Raw genomic sequence first — 23,552 nt, 5'->3', positions numbered from 1 at the left:
GACAAAAAAAAAAAAATCCCACGTCCACACAGCAGTTGACGGGAAACACAACATTAACCTTTACAATCACGACTTCATGCTTAGGGGAGCTTAAGAACGCTATCACGCATTGCTGCTGAGTTATTGTGACCACAAGTGTCCTAACATTTCCCCGTGTTCATATGCTAATCTATGCAGAAAGGTGCACCAGAGCCAAATCAGATGTTTTATTGGGCAGACTGAACGTGGCCCTCGGTGGCAGGAGGAGGAGGTCTGGTCTCCAGAGAGGGCAGAGGCCAGTGGCAAAACCATCACGCTGGCAGGCAAATTATGCAAATAGCAGCTCAGCGAATGCAACAGCGATGTGGAAAAAGGCGTCTTACAATCCTCATTAAACTTTAAGAGAAAAGCTGGAGCTGCGGAGGTCAGGGGGAACACACCTGTCAGCTACAAACAGGAAGTCTGCGCTGATGTGGAACCCTGGAAACCGTGAGTGAACGCTGAGAGCGAAGAGATGAATCCAAGCAGCAGCGTGAAGGATTCAGAGGGAAGTTTGGGTTGTTTTTTTTTTGTTTTTTTTTGCAGAACATGAATAAAATATTCATCATAATTCCATTTTCATTTATCAGGTAAAAGTCAGAACTGATTAGATGGACAAGAGAGAGCCTGTTCTATCGACACGCGGATCATTTATGAGAACACAAGGAGCGGTGATGTCAAGGGAGCGCAGAGTCGTGAGGTACGAGAGCTGGGTCATGACGTCACGACATGACGACTGAGACAAGGACACGGCTGAAAATGTGTCAAACTTGTAACCTTGCTAGCTGTTTTACCAGCATTAACACCCTAAAAGATTCACTTTCCTGGTTTGTTTGGGTTTTTTTTGTCTGTAAACGAACAGCGGAGACCAGGATGGGTGGCAGTGACAGAGTTTCAGTGGTTGATACTTTATAATTTCACCTCTGTTCTTTTATCTCATCTCCACGTCGTTGCTCCAAACACAACCCAACGATGTTAGCAAGGGTTTGAACACAGAGACGTCACAGCGTTGTCCTGGGGACTGGGTGCTAATTGCTACACCCTGGCTTTGTGTGTACAACAACGTGGATAAATACTCGTGTCTACTGCAGAGTCTCTGGAGTGTTAAATTGTAGGAAAAGAGGCTTTAATGTAGTCAAACTAAACCAAACTCTGTTAAAGAAAACAGCATTTTGAAAGATGCCTTCAACAAGAGCATCTACGTGGTTACTCTGACCTTGATTGATCATAAAAGAAAGGAGTGGAAAGATGACTTGTTCTAATAAAGTTTTTATATTTCTTATTCTGAAAAAGTAGTTTCTGTTATTTTGACAAGTATAGGATCTTTAAGAGATCCTCCACAGGTGAGGCGAGGTGCTGCAATGTGCAACACGACCAGTAGATGTCACTAAATCTTACACACGGCCCCTTTAAGTAGACATAGAGGGGTAGTTGGGAATTTCAGCACAGCAGGCTTCAAATACGCAAGCTGGGGGGGGGGGGGGGGCGGGGCGGGGGGGGGGGATTAAGTTATCAAATGAAAACAGAGAGGAAGGGTATCTGGAGTTGAACACTCACGAACCGCAATGGCCTCTGATCTGGGAACCACGCACAACCCATTCATCACGGGCAGGTTAGCTCCTCCCTGCTGGGTTCAAAGCCCGTCAGAGTCGGCAGGGACTTCACTCGCTGTCCGTGATTTCAAAAAAAAAAAAGAATGAAAAAAGAAAAAGACTGTCATGCCTCCAGGTGGCTGAACTCACCCCCTTCACTTTACCTATGAATGTGTAGCAACACAGCATCACCTGGGATTAAGGCATAATCTGCTAAGCACTGAGGCAGGTTGCATCATAGGGGGTTTTGGATTAGCAGGATTTCCTGAACAAAAGAGAAGTTGCGGTTCTTAAATGGTGCGAAACACGTGACACATATGGAACACACCTGCAGCATCAGATCTAAATTAAACCGTCTTAGCTAGTTTTTTTTTTTCTTCTTTTTTTAAAGACCTGATATTGGAAAATCAATATATCACCGGAGAAACGCCATTAAGAGTCCTGCAGCCCGGACAGGCAGAACCACTAAACCATGTCAATGTTTAAACCCGGCTGTTAACACCGGGACTCGCTGGCAGAATTTCACGACCAACAATTAAATTAAAAACCCAAATGAAAATGGACAATATAATTGGATCTTGACATTTAACAAGACAAACAGAAGACGGAGCAGCGGCTGAGGGGCTTTCAGGCCGAAAATCAAATCGTCTACAAAGCAAAGGTTTCTCGGCGCTAATTGGCCGCATCACTCAAATATTTTATCCTCACATTTACGTGACGGATGGCGAAGATGACGGGAAGCGTTTCTACAAGGTTTCTGCCGTCCTGCAGGTGTCTGTCACACAGCAGGAGAGGAATGCATGCTTGAGACGCTCATCCAGAAAGGTTCCCATTTCGGAGGCTTTTGTTTGCTTGTTTGTATCAGCAGAGAGACTGTCGATTGATGAATGTGGCAATAAACAAACCAGCACATGAAAACCCTCCCACGGGGACTTCCAACCACGTCTTCCGTCCAGAGAGCTTTTATTTAAAGCTGCTAAATATATACGATATATAATGTCGGAGGTTTCGCTCACAGTGCTAAAATTATTGGGAATCTCCTGGTGGGTTTATGAAGCTTTATACAGTTTCACTCTCAGCTCATTGCTCGGCTGTGCCGCTGCATCTCCATTGGTTCCCTCTCGCTCTCTCTCTCTTTTTTTTTTGTGTTTTTGTTTTTTTGGGGGGGGGGGGGGGCTGCAGGCTACGTAGCTTAGAAGTTAAAAAAAAAATAAACAAAAAAACTCACCGTACACCCGTGTACTGCTTTGAGTCGATACAAAATATTCATGTCCTCGGTTACTGCTGTGTTTTCATGTTCTTTTTACAGGATTTTAACCTTCTTTTAGCATGTTTTGAATGTTCTTTGAACCATTCTGTATCAAAGACGTGTTTGCAGTTATGTAATCTATGAGAGGAAATAAAAATAGGAAGTAAGAAAGGGGCATCTGTTGAGATTCTGTCGAATACGTGGTGCCGAGTCGCGTCCCACGCTCAAATGACACAGGAGCTTTTTGGAAAAAATGACATTTTTTTGACAGCTCATGAGAAACGCATTTTGCACTGAAATATTCATATTAAATAGAAGCAGCAGTGAAATGTAATAAAATGGTCGCGTCCTTTACTTCTCACTTCGAACTGATAGCCGGTGCTGATTTGGAGTCCCTAAGTCACATGACACGGAAGCTGTTGTGAAGCTGCCCTAGAGTTTCTCCATCTGCAGGAGGAGCTGAACCGGTTTTGGTTAGCAGTCGAACGCTACGCTACAAAGATGGCGTCTGTCATGTGATGCAGCCTGGACCCAAAAGGACTTTTTCCTGGAGCTCAGAAGGGGAAATGGCCGACTCAACTGACATAAAAATCATCTCGTCTCCTTACAGACAGGCGAGAGCCTCTCGCTAGCGGCTCTGGGAGGACTGAACCAGGCCCGGCTGCCGACGCTGCATCCAGTTCCCTTCACACATCGACCTTAACAGTGACGCATCGGTGCCGTTGCGGCTTCCCTCCGGCGACATAAAAATCCCTTCATACAAGTTGAAGGGACAAGACAAAAACTTCCCAAACAAACACTTCTACTTTTCTCCTGTTTGGGTCCACACACACACACACACACACACACACACACACACACACACACACACACACACACACACTCATTCTCTCCTCTGTAGACAAACAAATAAATCTTCCTTTGACCTGCTGGAGATGAGCTTAACCAGTGGGCGGCATTTTGAGTGTGATGAATGTGTTAGAGGAGGGAGGATACGTAGGAAGGAGCAGCATCGGTGGCTCCTGCTTGACGGCGAGGAGGCTGCCGCGCTCATTACCAGTAGCTTAAACGGGGGGGAGAGAAAACAGAACTCTCTGATCTCGCGTGTCCTTATCACTTCGCAACTGCACGAGCACCTCAACGTGGGTGAGAGGTGCGAGGTGTTTTCCCCCCGCGAGGCCAAGTGAGACGCAGGTAAGTGAGCAAGAGCCGGTTCTTCAGAGGGGAGAGTAACAGATGTCGCTGTAACCAGAAAGTGGGAGACTGTCGGACCGGAGCTCTCCGTCACCCACATACAAACGTTTCAGCGCAAACCTGCCAGCGGCAGATAAAGTCAAAGTGATATTTCACCTCGCCCAAGTGTCACTTGTTTGTCGTGGATTTTTACAGGAGTGAAGTCCAGGGTTCAGACGACGCCAGAGAGTTTATTAGATGGAAACATCCAAAACTCTCAAAGGCCTCATCTAGAGACACCCAGACGCTCAAGAATCCACAAAGACTCTGCTTTCAGCTAAAAAGGACCAACCTAGAACAGTTCTGAGAGGCTCAGGCGCTCAGTTGGATCCACTGGTCACATTCTAGCTAATTAATGAGGCGGGAGGCCGGACCTCAACTGCATGCAGAACCAGAACCTTTTTTTTTTTTTTAAGCTCAAATCAAATTATCAAATTATCGGACACAAGACTGGATAAAGACGGCGAGTTACTGGACGATGAAGAGTTTGTAAATTAACATTTTTCCTACTTTAGTTTGTTTTAGTCTTGCGTCAACGGCATCTTCCAGCGACAAGGAAGAGGCTGAAATATTCATGCAGGGGCGGCGACGACAACCTTTTCACGTCATAAAGAAATCAAACGGTGAGTAAGGGATGATATTTGGGATGAAAGGAGGACAGAAATAATAACGTGTACTTGTTGGAGGGTGAGTTAAGCGTAACGCTGCTTCCATGTCTGCTGCATGAGTAACTGGGTATCGGTGACGTGCACCATGTGATCAAAGCCGGCTTTTTAAGTATCAGCTGACCTTATCTGACCTTTGATCAGCGCGTCAAAGTTCGCAGGATCGCCACAAAAACTCAAATCGCTGTAGTTTAGTTGCTTTACAGTCGTATTTTAATTCTTTTTTTTTTTTAAATAAATCAACATCCCTGTCATAAACGGTCAGGGCAACTTTTTCTATAAATCATCCGTGTTCACAGCAGGGTTGTCTTGGTGATGTGTTGTTGCTGCGGTAACCTGTTCAGGAACTAGAGAAGATCCCAAGGTCACTGAGTGTGGGAGGAGGAGGAGGAGGAGGAGAGATGCTCTGAAATACAAAGTTGTGCCCCCCCCCCCCCATCTCCCAAAAAAAAAAAAGTAACATTTTTCCATTTAGCCTGTCTGAAAACAAGAGTGCATCCACCCTCCACAATGACGGTGGAAGAGAAACACCATGAAAATTTGAAATAGGAAAAATCATGAATAATATTTTGTGGCATATTGCACAAATGCACATAAAATGAGTCCAGACAGGCGATTACAGAGCGTCTTTTTATTGCTTTTCCTCTGAGGACGCCGAGGAGCCACTCTGACTACAAAACCACGGGATTAGTCGCGCTATGAGTCGTCGCGGGACAATAGAGCTGAAAAAGCTCCGGCTAAGTCTGGGAGGAGGCAGGTAGTTGTCATAAAGGAGGGGTTGGTCAGCCAAGCCCTGCTGATGGGGCTGGATGTTAAAATGAAGGGAAGCAGCAGGTGGAGAAACCTTCCGGTGTGGGGCGGCTGAAACCACGAAGCACTGATCGGAACCTGAGAGAGATTCAGATGTTTTTGTGGCTCAACCTTGTGTTTACTCTCCGCATGGCGAAGGTCAGAGGTTCCAAAACTTTTCTACTTCCAGACGCACCACTACATTCTGGTAACATGCACATGTGTATGGATGTGCATACATACACAAGGAAATTCATGTGAACAAGTATATGTATTTGTATATGTACATATAAATATAAACATGTGTGACGATGACGTATAAATATCTACATATGCATGGTAACATATGAGTGCAGACATACATATGTATGCATAAAGGTATGTATGTATATACATACAATTGCATATATACATGTAAATACATATGTATGTATATTTGTACACACGTGTGTGCATATATACATGTAGTTATATATGAAAATATACATGTGTACATAAATACATGTATAAATGTATGTGTATATGTATGTATATACATACAGAAATGGTAAATGGACTCAATTTTATAGAGCGCTTTTCTACCTTAGCGGCACTCAAAGCTCTTAACAGTGTCGTCTCATTCACCCGTTCACACACACACACACACACACACACACACACACACACACACACACACACACACACTCACACACTGATGGTGGAGGCTGCCATGCAAGGCGCCAACCTACTCATCAGGAGCAATTATGGGTTCAGTATCTTGCTCAAGGACACTTTGACATGGTCACAGGGGTCTGGGATCTGAGCCATGCCGCCCATATATGCATTTATATATGAATGTATATAGGAACATACATTTATTTATAGATGCATGTGTATATCTCTATATAAGGACATACAAATATAAAGGTAAAAACCTTTGCACGCATATATACACATAAATATATATATAGATATTCCAATAAACCCATATAAATATACATGCATAGACGTGTGTGCATGTGTATATATGCAAATACAAATGAATAAGCATGCATATTTTATATATATGTATGTATAATTACATAGTGTATGTCTTTATACAGATATACACATGCATCTATAAATAAATCTATGTACCTATATACATACATATATACATGCATATATGTATATAAATACATATAAACATACATTTATACATGTATGATATATACATGTATATTCACATGTATATATGTATATACGTATACACATTTACATATACACGTATATTTACATGTATATATACACTTCTATACATATGCACATGTATATATACACATGTATATAAACACATGTGTGAATATATATACACGTGTATATATACATTTATATATACAAATTTACATACGTAAGAATATATGTATACATGTGTTTATGCATATGTTCATTTTTAAATAATGTGGATTAATTTGCATATACAAACAAAAGTATGTATGGTGAAACATTTATGTATAAATGTATGTATAAATATTTATCTATGGATGTACAGTTGTGCTCATTAGTTTACCTACCCTGGAAGAATTTATGATTTCTTGGCCAATTTTCAGAGAAAATGAAAGATGAATGCAGCATGTTATCAGAAAATACTGTTGGAAAATGTGCACTCATCAGCCCGCAAGCTGAGCATGGGACGTACTTGGACGTTCCAACATGACAACGATCCAAAACACAAGGCCAAGTCGACCTGTCAGTGGCTACAGCAGAAGAAAGTGAAGGTTCTGGAGTGGCCATCTCAGTCTCCTGACCTCAGTATCATTGAGCCACTCTGGGGAGATCTCAGACGTGCAGCTCATGCAAGACAGCCCAAGAATTTACAGGAACTGGAGGCTTTTTGCCAAGAAGAATGGGCAGCTTTACCATCTGAGACCTCATCCACAACGACCACAAAAGACTTCAAGCTGTCATTGATGTTCAAGGGGGCAACACACAGTGTTGAGAGCTGGGGGATGTAAACTTTTGATCAGGGTCATTTGGGTAGTTTCTGTTGTCATGATGATTTAAAAAGAGTGAACAGGGTTGTTTGATGATAAATGACTTCACCCAATCACTGGCCATGAGTGAAAGACACGTTTTTGTGTTATGATTCATATTCTCTGAAAAAAGGCCAAGAAATCATACAGTCTGCCAGGGTATGTAAACTTATGAGCACAACTGTACATCCATCCATCGTCACCTTCCGCTTATTCCTACACATTAAGGGTCGTGGGGGGGTAGAGCCTATCCCAGCGTCAACGGGCGAGAGGCGGGGTTCACCCTGGACAGGTCGCCAGTCCATCGCAGGGCCAACATAGAGAGACAGACAACCATTCACACTCACATTCACACCTACGGTCAATTTAGAGTATCAATCAGCCTCGTCCCCAATTGCATGTCTTTGGACTGTGGGAGGAAGCTGGAGTACCAGAGAGAACCCACACAGGAACAGGGAGAACATGGAGACTCACACAGAAATATCCTGTGTCCGAGCCGGGACTGGAACCCGGAACCTTCTTGCTGTGGGGCCACAGTGCTGACCTCTGCACCACCGTGCAGCCTAACTGTACGTACACATATATGTAAATTCATAAGTACAAACATATGTTTATATCCTTGTAACTTTGTATATAAATACATGTACATACATTTGTACATATGTATGGTAACATAGGAACACATGTATATGTACATATACATGCATATATGTACCTATGTACATACATATAAATGCATATGTACATTTAAATGTGTATGAATACACATGTAAATATATACATACATGTACATACATATGTATATATGCATGAATATATATATATATATATATATATATATATATATATATATATACATACATACATACATACACACATACATACATACATACATGAATATATGCATGTATATACATAAAATATATATAGGTTAATAAATTTATTGATAAACTCATGTGTGTATCTATGTAAAAAGACATACATATACTAGAGTAACATTTGGACAATGGACATTGTATTTGTGCACAGACATGTGTACCCATGTAATTAACTGATGTATATTACCACATGCATGTATATATATATATACACACATGTATGCATGTATATATATAAATGTGGGTGTACATATATGTATGTACATACATATAAGTATTCATATACGTACATGCATATATGCATGTATATAGTTTGTATATACTGTATGTACATGCATATATATATATATACGCACATGTATGCATGTATATATTTATGTATATATGTACATACATACATATGATTATATGTAAGTATGAACATACATATACATGTATATATATATATTATATCTCTTCATATACATGTATATGTATCTTTTCACATACATCCATGCGTATATATACATACATGTACATACATATGTACTTATATATAAATACATAAATATAAATAAATATACATTTAACAATTCATTTTCAAGTATAAACATACATACAAAACAATTACATACATACATACACATTAACATATACATGTAAACATACATAAAAACACAAACACATATACATATACATACATATGCTTCACGATATATACACACCTGTACTGACACACATACATATACATGCATGTTATTCTTAAGCACATGCAACCAAAACAAAATTTCTGCCCTTGCAAGTCAAAAACAAACAATTAAATATTTTCTTTTGCATTCTACTTCACAAAAAACAATATCCCTGAGTACGATTTATCTTGAACTGATTACACAACAGCACAGTAGAGGGCGCTCATGTTCGGAAGTTTTTTGCAAGTACACAAACAGACCACCTGCACCTGTCAACAAATCTAAGTGTCTTTATTCCCATTTTTTATCATCTTCCATTTGGGAATATCCGCACTGATGCTAGCTATTTATCGGCATAATATTTTATCTGAAATTAGGCAATTAGCCTTGATTTACTGGCCATGCCACCAACCCATACTTTGTTTGGTTACTATTTGTTGTTGTTTTTTTATCCCTTTAATTGCTTGTTTCCTTTATAATGTGGAAAAGATTATAGATAAAAAGTCCTCCCTTGCATTTTCTTCAGTGAGATAACACGAATGGTCTGGTATCGTCCAACTACCCATTGTATTTGCTAAATTAAAGCTATTTCAGATTGTTAATTTGTCCATTCTGTGATTCCGTAGAAACAAAATGGCGGGCTCAGTGATAGAGCACTCACTTACCATGTGCGCTAGATGTGACAGACAGTAGATGGAAACACAATTCGAACTTTCAGACACGTAAACAAACGAGATCATATCGATCATCATATCAGGTTTACGCCCCGCCCCTAAATCCTACACACGGGCCCTTTAAGCAGGAACACACACAAACACCTTCACAACTGCGACTTTTCAAGGGATAATTTAATTCCATCAGCTAAAACACTGCCTCCCTTATCACTTTTCAGAGAGTCCACTCCATTCATTCACAGCTAAGTTTATGAATACAAATTTGCTACTTAACTTGCTAATGAAAGTCTCCCGTCTAGTGCCTTCCAAATCAAAGCAGACAAATATTACAATGGTGTCGTCGGATTCAAGGCCAGACGAATTTCCCCGGTAAGAGCGCTGATAACGGCAGCCCACAGTAAACAACCAGCTAACACAAACGTGGCACCTCGCCTCACTGAGATGTAATTACAGGAACGGCGGCATCTGCGCTACTGTCTTAGCAGCAACGTAATGAGAACAAGTGAGCAACATCAGCTTTTTTTTTTTTTTGGGTGGTGGTGGTGGGGTGTTGGTGTTGAATAATGAGGCACAAACTCAAGGATCTCATGCGTCTCCCCAAAGGTAAGCAGAACAGCACAAGTTTGATATGAGGCAGGAACAATTCTCCTAGAAAGATTGTTATTCTGATTTGGTTGGGTTTCTTTTTCGGGGGGGGAGGGGGGGGGGCTAGAGGGACTGGTCTGCATGCAGCGAAGCGGTAGGGAGGAATATAAATAAGGTGAGGGAAATCAACGTGGGCTCCTTTAACAATCAGACTTTACACATGTATTCCTGTATGTGGGATACATTTCCCGGATAGAAATCATATCCTAAAGCGTGAGAAAAATTAATGAGGAGATGCAGACAGTGGAAATCAGCCTTTCCCTCCTCCATACGTCATAAAACAGGTAAAGCACTGCCCCCCCCATCCCCCATCGGCCTCCTATCCACAAATGTTGGTGGCCAAAATTGAGAAGGATGGGAGTAGGATTCTGTTACGCACCCAGCAAGATGTCAATGATCCATTTCCCCTTGCATCCTTTTAAACAGGTGTGTATTGAGGGAGTTCTTTAATATGGGAGCAGCGCCCAGACCCTGCACAGGTCCCGTACTTAGTCCAGAGCGCGGAGGTTTTGCGTCTTATATAAAAGGAGTTTGAAGTGGATTCCTTGTGGAAGTTTTGAAGGTTTTTGGAAGTGTAAAGTGGATTTACTATTGCAGTAGTCTGGTCTGGAGGCGATGAATGCATGGAAGAGGGTTTCCGCTGCTGCAAACAAAGCTGTGGACAGAGACGGGCAGAGGTTTCTGAGGAAGAAACACGATGCGCTGATCCAAAGATCGAAGACGACGCCTCGGCTGCAGAGGAGAAGCCAGAACAGTTCTGATGTGTTACAGTTTCATTTGGTGCTTCCATTCACGCCGACATTTTCACTGCAGTTTCAATTTTTGTTTTCAGTTTCTGGGCGAGGCTCCCAGATTTCTGTGTACTTTTTGTTATAATCCCTGAATTTGTCATGATGTCTCAATGGTAATCAATAAACTATGATGTTCAGAAAAGGAAGCATCACAATCCCGAACACATAAGGGGTGCAGGGACAAAATTTACCTCCACCCAATCAAAAACCCCTACCAGTTAGACCGGTTGGAACCATTTAGCTGTCCATCAACAGCCGAAACCAGACTGCACCTGATTGGGCAGCTTAGATGTCCGTCAAAAGGCTGAGATTGGGAAGCCTGAAACAGGTATCAATGTCTTGTTGGATCGGTGTTGGGTGAGGAGCGACGGAGTGACGAGCATGGAGCCAAAAGAGCAAAAAGAAAAAAGGTCTTTTACAGAACGAGCATCAGATAAGAGGGAGAACGATAAAAGGCTCGGCGCGACGCCAGTGATTCTTGGGGATTCATTTGCTCGCTGGAGGAGTTGAAAAGAATCTAAAGGTTTAGCTAGTAGCAGCCTTTCTTTAGGACGGGTAAGAAACCCATTTGCTGACTTTGCTCGCAAGCTAGAGAGGCTTTATTTGCGGTAATTTAATGTCAGTGCAGGGACTGAGGCGGGAGGAGGGAAGGTTCGTGAGCAGAGAAAAAATGATTTAGACAGATTCATGCCATATTGTTTGTATATTGTGTTTCTTTCGTTAAATTAAAAAAGAAAATAGAAGAATATATATATATATATATATATATATATATATATATATTAAAGAAGGAAAAAAAGCCAGAAACAGATGGCGCCTACCCCTCCTTTAAGTGTTTCTGATTTTGGTGTCATCCCCATCAATCATCCCATTCCCCTGCACCATCAGCTGTTTTGTAATGACTAAAAGGTGCAACTTCATCAAAAATGTTAGCGGAACTGTAAAGTTGTGCTGAAAAAGGCTGACAATCTAACGACCAAAAGCCATGACAGGAGGTCAAATGGGCCTTCAGATTATATAGAAGATCATCACGTAGAAAACAAGCGTGAACGTCACTGCGGTGAGTCACACGTCCGAGGAGCAGCTTGCCCATGGCGTGAAGCTCATTTCCACCCATTGCGGATGCAGTTACGCATCAAAAATCAAACGACATTTCTATACTGCGGAACAAAATGAGTTTTGTTCGCCACAGAGCTTATTTTCTGAAAATCCCAATGGCGTTTGGTCGAGGGAACCCATGGTGGTGACGCTAACTTCTGTGATGGCCAATAAAAACACATCACCCCTGCGGCAATTTGTCAGTGCAAGCGGAATTAAAGCATTTGAAAGAACAGCTGTTGATTTGTTATTAATCCCTGATCCGATGGAGTGTGTCTATCCGCTGAGCTGCCGATGTTAAAAGGCTGTTTAAAGCGTCTGCTTTCGCTCAGTGGGAGGATGATGTTTTCAAGAAGGCTGCAAAACTCCCCCTTCATAGAACTTCGGAAGCTCTGACCATTACCCAGGAGGAGGATTTGTTGAAAACAAGCAGGCGCCGGCGCAGCAGGAGGAGAAACTGTCAATTCCACAATTTATTTGACAGGATGAACACTGCCAGGATGTTTTTTTGTGTGTGTGTGTGTGTGTGTGTTTTTTTAAAGATAATTCAATTCTGCGCAGCAAAGCCTCAGTTGTCTGTCAGACAACCAATAAGAGACAGACAGAGACAGTCGGCCACCTAAAATACTACACAAGAGTCAACTGGCTACTCCTCATTGGTGAGGCAGCAAAGCCCTGCCAACTGGAAACACACATTTGTTGCCAGGCAACACCAATGACATCAGCAACCTTCATCATCAACCCCCCACCCCCATCCCACCCCTCCACCCCCCACCCCACCCTGCCAGTGGCACTTGGGTCTTAAAAATAGCACAGAGATTATTATCAGGCTTCAAAATGGCAGACATTTTCTCACATGCACATGAGGGGAAGTGAGCCGCCTGTGGATTCAGGTGGCTGGAGGGCGACAGACTGCATGTGTCCAAACTTATTTAGGGCGTGTTGGTGTATGTGTGTCAATTCGTTATCAGGGTGTGAGAGAGAGAGAGGGTGAATTCGCCGTTGGGAAGGGTAAAAAAAGGGGGGGGGGGCAACAGAAAAAAAGAGCAACGCGGTGTCACGTCAGGGTTGATGAGACAGGATGAATCAGCATGCGAGATGACACCGGGAGGCGGAGGCATGATTGAGCGTGCTGCACACGACGGTAACCAAAGAATCACCTCCACCCATCAAGACACCCCCTCAGCCCCCGCCCCCGGGGAGAAAACTCATCAGAAGCTAAACTGGTCAAATTAGACTAAAATCATGACCTTATTAGAAGAGTTACTGCAGTATTTCTGCTCCTAATTGTGCGACTCTTATACCTCTAGATCTATCGATACAGATTCTTTTCTTTTTTTAAAATATGTAGAGAATAAGATGCTTCAACTAATGGTTGATGCTGACTCACGCCACAGCACGGTCAGAGCCGAGTGAGCTCCAAGAGAGGCAGCCGCTGGCTCTTTGTGTGATGAAGTGACTGTTTACCAATCAACGCCGCTGCACAGTTGGCTGTGAGGTAAAGGAAGCCTCCAGGGGACGGATGGGGAAATGATTTGCACTGAGCCCTGAGCAGGTTTTTTTTTTTTTTTTAATCTCTCCTGTGGTACGTGCCAGACGCGGCTGATGAACTGCCTCCAACGTACAGTCAACGATAATGAATGCATCTCTTAACAGGAAGTGGAAAACACACATTTTGTTTGATAACTTGGGAGAGTTTCACAGCGATGATGCGGCAGCTTTCCACACACACAAGTTAAAACTCCACTTTAGAAGTCTGCCTCGTGTTATAGAAAGTACAATCCTGACTCTGATCCTCGGTGAATCATTCGTGCAGCTCGCACGCTTTGCCTGAATTGAACTGCCGGAGATCAGAAGCGCACGCTCCTCAGCCATCAATAACGCACGCACGCTATCGTGCTCACTCAGACTTCTTGCAGCCTTCCATTCTATGTAATGAACGCACTGGGAAAAAGAAAAATCCTAAAAAGCACTGAGAGAGCGCGTACCGCCGCCAGGGCAATCTCAACCAAATTCAATGTAAAAAAAAAAAAAAGCTAATTTTGGCTGTGTTAAGCAAATCTGTCCCAAAGTTGAGTGAGTTCCTCCCTGATCCAGGAGAAACTCCCCCTTCAAGTTTGGTGAAAGTCAGCCACGTAGTTGTTGGGCATTCCAGCCAGGAGTGACGGACAACCGCCACGATTAACACTTCCCTCTCAGCAGAGGTAGAAAAACGGGAACTGCTACCAGTAGAGGAGCGAATAAATGGTCGTTGAGGGTTTATTCTATTTTTAGGATAAACATACGTGATGAATGAGATGATTTTACCCACTTTTGATCGACCAGTGATCTTCAGGGTATAGTTAGTGTGCCGCTCACGCTCTCCAATCCTTTATCCTCCTCCCTCCTTCCTCCTCTCGCTGTTTTTTTTTTTATTTTGGGGAGGGGGGGGGGGTGGCTGTTTTTTTCCATCATCGATTTCAGCTTTCAGGCTCTGAATATTACACTCCGGGATTACAAGCATGAACCTGGAAAGATTTATGAGCAACCGCGCCGCTGATTGATTTTGTTCAGTTTCTATTTTGCAGGTGATCACAAATAGCAGAGCTCCATAAAAATAAGAAGGACAAATCTATCAATACGGTGTGTGTGTGAGAGAGAGAGAGAGAGAGAGAGAGAGGGAGAGGGAGAGGGGGAGGGAGGGGGGGGGGAGCTAAAGAAGAAGATTCAAACTAACTTTTACTTTTCAGGTATTCTGGCGTGGGGGCCCGGCTCCTCAGGAGCTAACGAGCCTCCCGCTCAACAGTTGCTCCTGTTCCATCGGGCGGGAGGATGAAGGCAGTTGTCAGGACGCCTACATTGCTGGAAGCAGCTTGACTGATGTCCCGTCTCCGGAGACAACTGTGGCTCTCCCACATGAACACAACGCTGGCAGGAGGAAAGCGTTTGGCTCTCCATTGGCTGCCGACATCTGATAGCCGTCTGTCAATGTACCGCAGGACTAGACAATCACCCGAGCTCAGCTGGTGTGGAGACGCGAAAGTTAACTTTGCTGAGACAAAAAAAATGTCCGTCCATAAATTCTGGATGGTTGTTTTGTTTTTTGATGATCCCAGATTTTGCTTATAAATTAGAACTGATTCAGCCGATATTAAAAAATCTGTATGATATCTAAATTTTGTTTAAAAAAAATTAAAAAGTAATGCTTTCCTTATATATCTATTACATTTTCCTCCTCGTTCTAGACGGATACACTTTTACCAGCCGATTTTCCAACATGATTGATCTGCAGTCACGTGCAAAGAAAGAATTTTATCCACAAAACGGCAGATGAGAGGACCGACAGTAAGCCATGGGACGCGGGTGTAAAAACGAGCTTGAACAGAAGAGAAATGCGCTGATTGTTGCGTGGGAGCTCAAACAGCTCAGGAAATAAACTCTTGTTACTTGATGAATCACAGAATAATGATGATTTAGGAGGGGAAAAAAAGGGCCAGAGTCTCTATCATTTTCCCATTTGAAGCCTGGTGGCCTTCCACACACAAAGCAAGAGAAAGGAGAGGAGAGGTCCACTCTACCATGAAAGAGCGAGATTGCAGGGCTGTGGCCGCAAGCTGCTAGTTATTGGGTTTAGCAGGGGGTGAAAAATCCGACGGGATTTACACGCCAAGACAGAAATCAAGAGGGCACCTTTTTTAAAAAAAAAAAAAAAAAAATCCCTCTCAACTCGAAAAAAAACCACCTGGCTAGGACAGCCAGGGAGTGTGTGACAGGGTGAGAGTGTATGAGGGAGACAGGGTGAAGTGAAACACTCTGCTGGTCTTCACGTAGAATAAAACGTCGTAACATAAACATTTAATCTACAGACACAGAGATGAGAATCCGCCGCCTTTGTTTTTTTTCACCCGAGCTGCTGCGCGGTGAGCTTTACTCTAGGGTGGAGGAAGAGGGAGCAGGGGGGAAGTATTACAGAGCAAACAAGTGAACCACACAGAAGTCATGACATGCCTTGTGTTCCTCGGTAGTATAAATACTACAAACAGTAGCCACAGTTTGTTTCACAAGATGGACGCCAAACACAATCTAAGGAGGAATACAAAAACTCGTACTGTAGTTCAGTCAAAGGAGCTTGGCTGGCGTCCAAATCGTTAAGATGTATTTTACGTGTAGAAAGTGGAACAGCATTACGTGGAACAGGAAGTGGAAGTTGCCTTATTTGGTCACTGGTGTTTTTGTTTAATTTTTTGTCTTTCTTTCCTTTTTCTATAGTAGGACTCGAAACATGATGTTTTACTTCACCCTGCACCCTGGAGCGGTTCGTTCGTCCTCCTCAGCCTGTTTCCTGCCAGTTTATTCTAGATATTCTAGACATCTATATCTATATATAACAGTTTCAAGTTAATAAATAAATGAGAAAGTAAATAAAAAAGCGTCAGGGGTGAGAATAAAGGCACGGTAGACATCGGGGGCCCGTAAAGACAGTGGGCCCCCTTCACTGTATTGTGAGGTCCGCAGGCTCTTCATGAATGATCCATTAAAAAAATGTTGCTCTTCAAAAAGAAATAAGTTTAAAACCCAAACTATTTGCGTGATAACTGCTGTACCAAACAGGCCATGAAGGCTTACTTCTGTTGTAGAAAAAGTCACCAGCGATCCAAGAGAAATGCTTCTTCTACGCTCGGATTTTAAAACACCACAAATAATATAGAAAAAAAAGTTCCATTCATGACCAACGTCTCGCTCGTCTTTGGTGTTTTGTCGGTATTCAAATGTGCACGTCAGTTTAAAGTCTGTCACGATTGACGTGTTGAGCCGCGCGTCTGCAAACGGTCACGTCTTGTAGGGAGAGAAGCAGCGTGAGAATGCAGCCGGGCTCTTTCAATCTTTTTGGGTTTTATAGAAATAGTCAGCAGCCTGCAGGGACTCTGGCAAGTACAAACAGTACAGTAGTGGCAAGTACTTTCTGCCTGTGGGGGGGTCCACGACTGTGTACGTGTCAGTTTCAGACCCAGCCTCCAACCTTCCACCTAAACACTCACAAAGTTCCTGAGACCCCAACAAACTCAGGATGGGAACCGCTCGTTCCTGCAGCACTCCTGGGATGCTTTTCACAACAAGACTCACAGAACCAGCTCTGACAAGCCCACAATGACGAGCATAAAACATCGCTGCTCTTATTCTGAAGGCACCGAAAGTGACTTTGTCGGCGGTAGCTCCACACGCTCGTTTTGGCAGGCGTGCTAAGCGAGCCCATCTAACAACCACATCAAAGCCTTATGCAACCAAAAGCCAATATCATGAAGTTATTAAAAGAATTCGAGGCTGCTACTTCCTGTTAGAGGCCATTTCTAAAATGTAGCAGTATCCACCTGCAGGCTACAACCAAGCAGTGTTTTAAACAGACTTGATGGTCTTTTCAGGATTCTGTAAAGGTCAGACAACAACTTGTCAGTGTGCCTAAATCGAGGCCAACCGTTTAAATTCAACAGGCTGGATTGATTCATGTCTTTTATTTTCCTTCCACACCAGCATTGATCTCCTCATAATTCAACTGAGACTGAACAGACCGACCATTCAAGTCGGCTAATCTGATCCCAGATCAGTGTGCGTCGCTTGTATAACTCCAGGTCGATGACTTTCCAACGGTCCAACAACAGCATTGATTCCATATCTGTGTCGCCCTGTCCGGCATCGACCCTTCATTTGCACACGCAGGATATCACCGACAGCCAGTCGGAGCTTTCGGCTGTCGCCGGCACATTTATCATCACTCACAAGGACTCGGAGAAGACGGCAAGCTAACTGCGTCATGACATTAGCACGAAGGCTCGTTGCCTGATTGGTGTGAGAGACAAACCTCAGAAATGGTGATGCTGGACCAGGGACCTGCCTTTTGGACCTCATGACCAGAGGAGAGAAAACATCGGGAGCCACAAAACTCTCTTGGCATCTCAAAGATAATCATCAAGAAAACCCCGCGCATATCGTTTTTGTTACCGTTGTGAAACCAGTGAACCGCTACGGAGGAAACAAACTCAAAAACATTTCTTCAGAAACTTTTATTTATCCACGGTTGAGCTACCGGGGATCGAAAAGTTCAATCAAACTTCGTGCCGGCGGGTGTCGCACATCCGCAAATGTAACCAGTATTTTGAGCTTCCAGACAACTGAAAGCGTTTTATTTTGATGCCCCAAGATCACCAACACCAAACCAGCACCAAAAAACAACAACAACAACTGATGAATTAAAATAAAATCCATTTGAATCAAATACTCATTCACTTTCCGAAACCACAGGGGGCCGCAGCAGAGGGATGAAGGAGCCGCAGGTTGCAGACCCCTGAGCGACACAGATTATGAGGAGAAACGTGACATTTACACCCTTTCAAGGAAAATTCCACTCCTGTTAACGTGTTTTAAAGTGCAACCTGGAAAGCATTTGGAAACAGGACTCAGCCTCCCCCCGTGAGGACCACATTAATCTGGAGTGCGCTGGTGCATCGAGGCAATGAGTGATTGAATACGTTAATGGATTTTCCCTCTTTTTTTTTGGGCCGAGTACAAAAGATCAGAGTCTCTCTGTAACACAGCTGATTAACCACAAATTATTATGAAGTGGAAACTGACAGAATTCACTGTGTGGATTCGATACTGCCAGAGATGTTAATGACAAGACAGTAAGACTCATTATCAAGGAGTAAATCAAGGAAGTAATTAATCCCCAGCGTTCTACACCACCTTTAGGTGACACGAGGGGGTGAGAGGACCTCCGCCAGCGACCCCAATCAAGCACAGAAAACACTCGAAATAACAGAAACGCAGGCTAAAGAGTTGTACTTGATATAGTTGTACTTTAAGACAAATAAGAACTTAGTGTTGCAGTAACAGCAAAGTCCGCTCACAAATGTTCTTTTTAACCACACTGATCACATGACCCTCTGATTGGAAGGCACGGCCTCCATGAATTGCAGCCGCGCGCACTGAAAAACACCTCAATCGATCATTTTCTTTACCTCGCAGGCGTCTGGAAAACCCACAAATTGTGTTTTTACTGCATTTCCCCCTCATCTTGAATGACAGATGGTGACAAACCCATGTATCTAAAAAATGTCCAACGTCTGCCGACACTCATGATATGCTGATATTATCGCGCCGCTCTAAATCTTCTTTCAATCATTTCAACCAGACCCGAGAAATTTGATGGAAGTTCATCTGCGACGCGACCAGAAAAAAAACAGAAGAGTGAGTCACTTGTTCCTTGCGACGTAGCGTCTTTCTGCCAAATTTCATCAGAATCCAGATATTAGTTTTTGAGACATCCCCTGAGCTGCGACACAGAACCTCCAAAGGTTGAATCAAAGAGGGGCACTGAGATAAAAATGTGCCTCCTAATGACGGCGGGCTTTTAGGGAATTGGGATTTTCTGGCGTTATGCCTCTTCTCAAGTTAATGTCGATGGGCTAATAAAATACAACAGAAACCACATTTATAATCCTCTCACACTGATTTGCTTAAAATGAGACCATGGCTGTAAGATCATATCCAGTTTCTGCAGATAAAGTAGTCTGGGTTCCTCAAAAGCTCTCTCTTCATTTATAACGAGAGTTTAAAATGATAACGTTTACGACCAGACTGAAAAATGAAGCCTTAATTTTGCTGCAATTAATCATTAAACAGTAATGATTTGCTTTCCTACCAGTCTGCCACCAGTGATCCAGGACGGGAACACCAAAGCTCCTTTTTGCCCATTCCAGCGTCTCCACATCGCAACGTTCTCCTGCCAAGAACAACGACCGCAACCTGCAAGAACACAGAATACATCTGTCAATTATCTTGGCGGAACATGTCAGGTCTACTCTCCTGGAGAAACAGGCGACAGTCGTCTTACATGTCAAAGATGCCAAAGTGTTGAGCACAGAAGGATTTTTTCACACCCAGACGATCACAAGTGGACCGTTTGAATTCATCACTGTCAATAACTGCTACATTTAATTCAAACGTGCGCGGGTGAGGAGAAACCTGACAAGGCAGACGTTGAGAATTCGCCTTGAAACTCTTTGGAAAAGGCAGAGGATTTCAAGAAAGACTTGGCGGGTGATTGATGAACCATCTGTCCAACTTCAACCAGTCAGATGAACACACGTGACGTCAAAGACCGAGCCAGTTGGTAGAAGAGCAAAAACACCTTTTCCTCAGAGAAAAACCTTCAGCGGTGTTCTTTGTTCTTCTTTCAAAGGAAGAAATATTCTCCAGTCATTATATAAGCGAGGCTACAGCAGCATCTACGCTAACCTCTTCGAGAGCCGCCATTTTGGTTTTAAGCTAACGTTCTCGCTGTGGTGGTTGTCTAAACCACACTCGGATCTCCTCTGAGGAAGCGTAACGTGAAGCCTGATGAGACGATTACTTGCGTGATCGTGTGATCTCACGAAAGCAGCCGCCTCAAAACACGAGATGTAGACCTCGTGAGTTTGGGATTCCTCTCTGCTTCAAGTGTTTGACAAAGTGAAAATGTTGGAGTGAATCATGGGAAATTGTGCAAAAGTGACACACAGACTGTGGTTGACGACTTCATCCTGATATTTATGGTCTTCAATAACAGAGCAGTTTGGGAATGAATCCTAGAAACCAGGAAGTAAGGTTAGTTAGCATTGTTAGCATTGCTGAACATGCGGATCCCTTGTCTCAAATGTCTTTTTTAAAATGGCTTTTTAGTAAATTACCTGAGGTAAGGCTGCAGTTAGCATTAGCTTAAGGTTTTCTCACGTTTTCTCCTACTGCTGCATTGAATGCAGTAAACAGTGGGTGTCTGGGCATGAATCTGTCTTAAAAACGATTAGCAAGATGTCAGCATAAGGTAAACCAAAGATGCGTCAAGCTAGCTGGGCAATGTTGAAGACTGCGGCGTCGTTTTTTTTTTTCCCCTTACGTGACATTAGGTTTATAGTTCAAATTATTATATTTAAGGCTTAAAAATCATGAAAGTGGTTTGTGAAGAAGATTTTGTGCAAATCCGCTGAAAAAAATGATTGAAAATCCAGAGTTAACAGTTATCAGAACCCATGATGACGCGAACTTGGTTGGCCAACAAACATACGTCATCCCAGCGGTATCCCTCGGTGGCTTTAAACCCAAATCAGATTTCCCTCTTGTGAGAGCCATTACTCCACGTTTAGACCCCACATTTCCAGACCTCTGAAGGATCATGAAGATAGCTCTCGGCATCCCAGTTACAGAAACTGCCGCCCTAAAGATGACGGTTTTCCTCCGAGAAGTTCACACTTGTCTCGGGAGTGAAGGGGAATCCTTGTTTGAGTTGAAGATCAGCTTTTCTTCAGCACAAAAAAAAAACCAAAACCCTGCTCTCATGCAGTTTAACACAGCAAATGTCCAATAACATCTGTCAAACATGACCCCTGACCCTCACAGACACCTAGTTGTTTTTTTGTTTTTTTTAGAATCCTCCCAAGTTTGGACAACTACTACTCTTTGACTCATAAATTCCTCCCGTTGCGCACTACCCTGACCCCAAACGCCGCAGTTTCTACCTTCAGCCGTCTCGTCATTCCCTCCCACACTCCAACTGATGGCTGCACATATCAAAACACAGCCAGCCGCTCAGTCCAGGGCTATGAAGGGACCTGTAACACCAGGCCACAGTGCAGCCATAGATTCTGCTCCGATGACTACATTTTCTCGTTAACGTCTGCTGGTCATCCCCAAACGGTCTCAACCCTCCCTGATGGCTATAAAGACCTTCCAACTCCAATCAAACTTTGAAGTCAAACTCTATCCTCTGTAATAGGCAAGACATTTTTCATCATGTCTTTCCCTCCCCACTGAATCATATCTTATCTACTTTCGATAAGGATTTTTTTTTTTTTTCCTTCCGAGTGCTACTTTCTGACTTAATTGTTCCTCAGTTTCAGAATAGGCTCTCTGTAGGTCTGTGACTGGGCAGCGCTACCAAAAATAGCATGCAAATGTGTGTTAGTATGCAGAAAACATCCAAAATGCCTTTGCTCATTACCACCCAGATGTTACAGAAGGTTGCCAGAGAGCCCAGCCAGTTCCAATAACACCTTTGCCCTGAAATAATGGGGAGAACTGTTTGCAGGAAGTTGTAGCTGAAGGGTAGAGGTAAGTAACTGATAGGGTGACTAGCCTTCATCTCTTTCAGTGTGACTTGCACAGTTTAGAAAGGCTTGATAAAGACCTATTTGTTGCAGCCATTTCAAGAACGCTTCTTTTTTTCATAAATGTAACTTTGCAAAGGCTTTGCCAATATAATATAGTATGCATGTCAAACACACCAAGTGACCGGCTGTGATTGGTTACAATGTTAAGACAGGCTAGTTCAGACATGCTAGCTATTACAGTCTTTCAAGGAACAAGTTGTCTTTTTGGGAAATGGGAACCTGCCATCCTGTCCAGAGCTGGACAAGGAGATAGAGACACTGTGAACGCTAGTTAGCTTAGCGCAATGAATGATAAAAAAAAAAAGGGCTGTGCAGCGTAGCTTCAGTAAAAGTTAGATACAATTTTCTCCATATTGGTCTTTGCTTGGATTAGTAGAACTAGGGTGAGATATCATAACTGCTGAAGTACTTCCCCGACTGGGCGCAGTGATTTGACGTAGCAGTGATTTGACGTAGCAGCTCAAAACGTCGAACAAAAACACCGCTGACAAGTAGAAAAGCGGCTGCTAATCACGAACCGCCTTTGTAAGAGAGGATGAGGAGGAGGACAAACCATGATCTCGAGCATTTTCTGTTTGAGCACAGAATGAAAAATGAGGAACTGCAAGTTTTGGAAGTTCAGCTAGCAAGATGGAGTTATGCTAACCTGCCCATCCACTGCCACTCACTGTGCTAAGCTACGTAGCGGTTAATCATTCACTGCAACGCAGCACATAGCAGAGAAGGTATCTTTTTCTTGTCTGGCTTTGGATTTCCCATAAAATTGGTGTGGTCTTTAAAATGTGCTGTTTTACTGTGTTACTAACAATGACATTATTAAACAGTTTATCTGCTAAACAACTAAAAGTATCCTTATTCTCCTTTGACAAATTAGCTGACCTTCCAAAACCAACACATAACTTCAGACGATGTAAATGATCAAGCGATTGTGCCCCTTTGATGAATACATATGTCCCCCTTTTTGACAGCAGATTTTTTTATGTATTACTCTCCTTTGTGGAATACAAACCTACAACTTTCAAGCAGTTTGACTCTGACCTTGTTATGTTCAACAACCTAAAGGTTTTTTGACTCCTAATAGCT

General features: G+C 43.0%; 1 protein-coding gene across 7 annotated transcripts in view; it reads right to left on the bottom strand.

Annotated features, from left to right (window-relative positions):
• acss3 (acyl-CoA synthetase short chain family member 3) overlaps positions 1–23,552 on the bottom strand; it is an 84,221-nt gene that overhangs the window by 6,558 nt on the left and 54,111 nt on the right. For all 7 annotated transcript variants that reach the window (XM_086201849.1, XM_086201845.1, XM_086201846.1 and 4 more), the window contains one exon: positions 19,967–20,070. In XM_086201849.1, the coding sequence (XP_086057975.1) occupies positions 19,967–20,070 (104 nt within the window). The remainder of the gene's footprint in view (positions 1–19,966; positions 20,071–23,552) is intronic.

The sequence above is a fragment of the Aulostomus chinensis genome, chromosome 4 (genome assembly GCF_037954235.1).
Source record: "Aulostomus chinensis isolate RoL2024-O1b breed Wild chromosome 4, RoL_Achi_v1.0, whole genome shotgun sequence".
Lineage (NCBI taxonomy): Eukaryota > Metazoa > Chordata > Actinopteri > Syngnathiformes > Aulostomidae > Aulostomus > Aulostomus chinensis.
The sequence above is the reverse complement of the archived record's forward strand: the minus strand, read 5'-3'. Positions and strand labels throughout refer to the sequence as shown.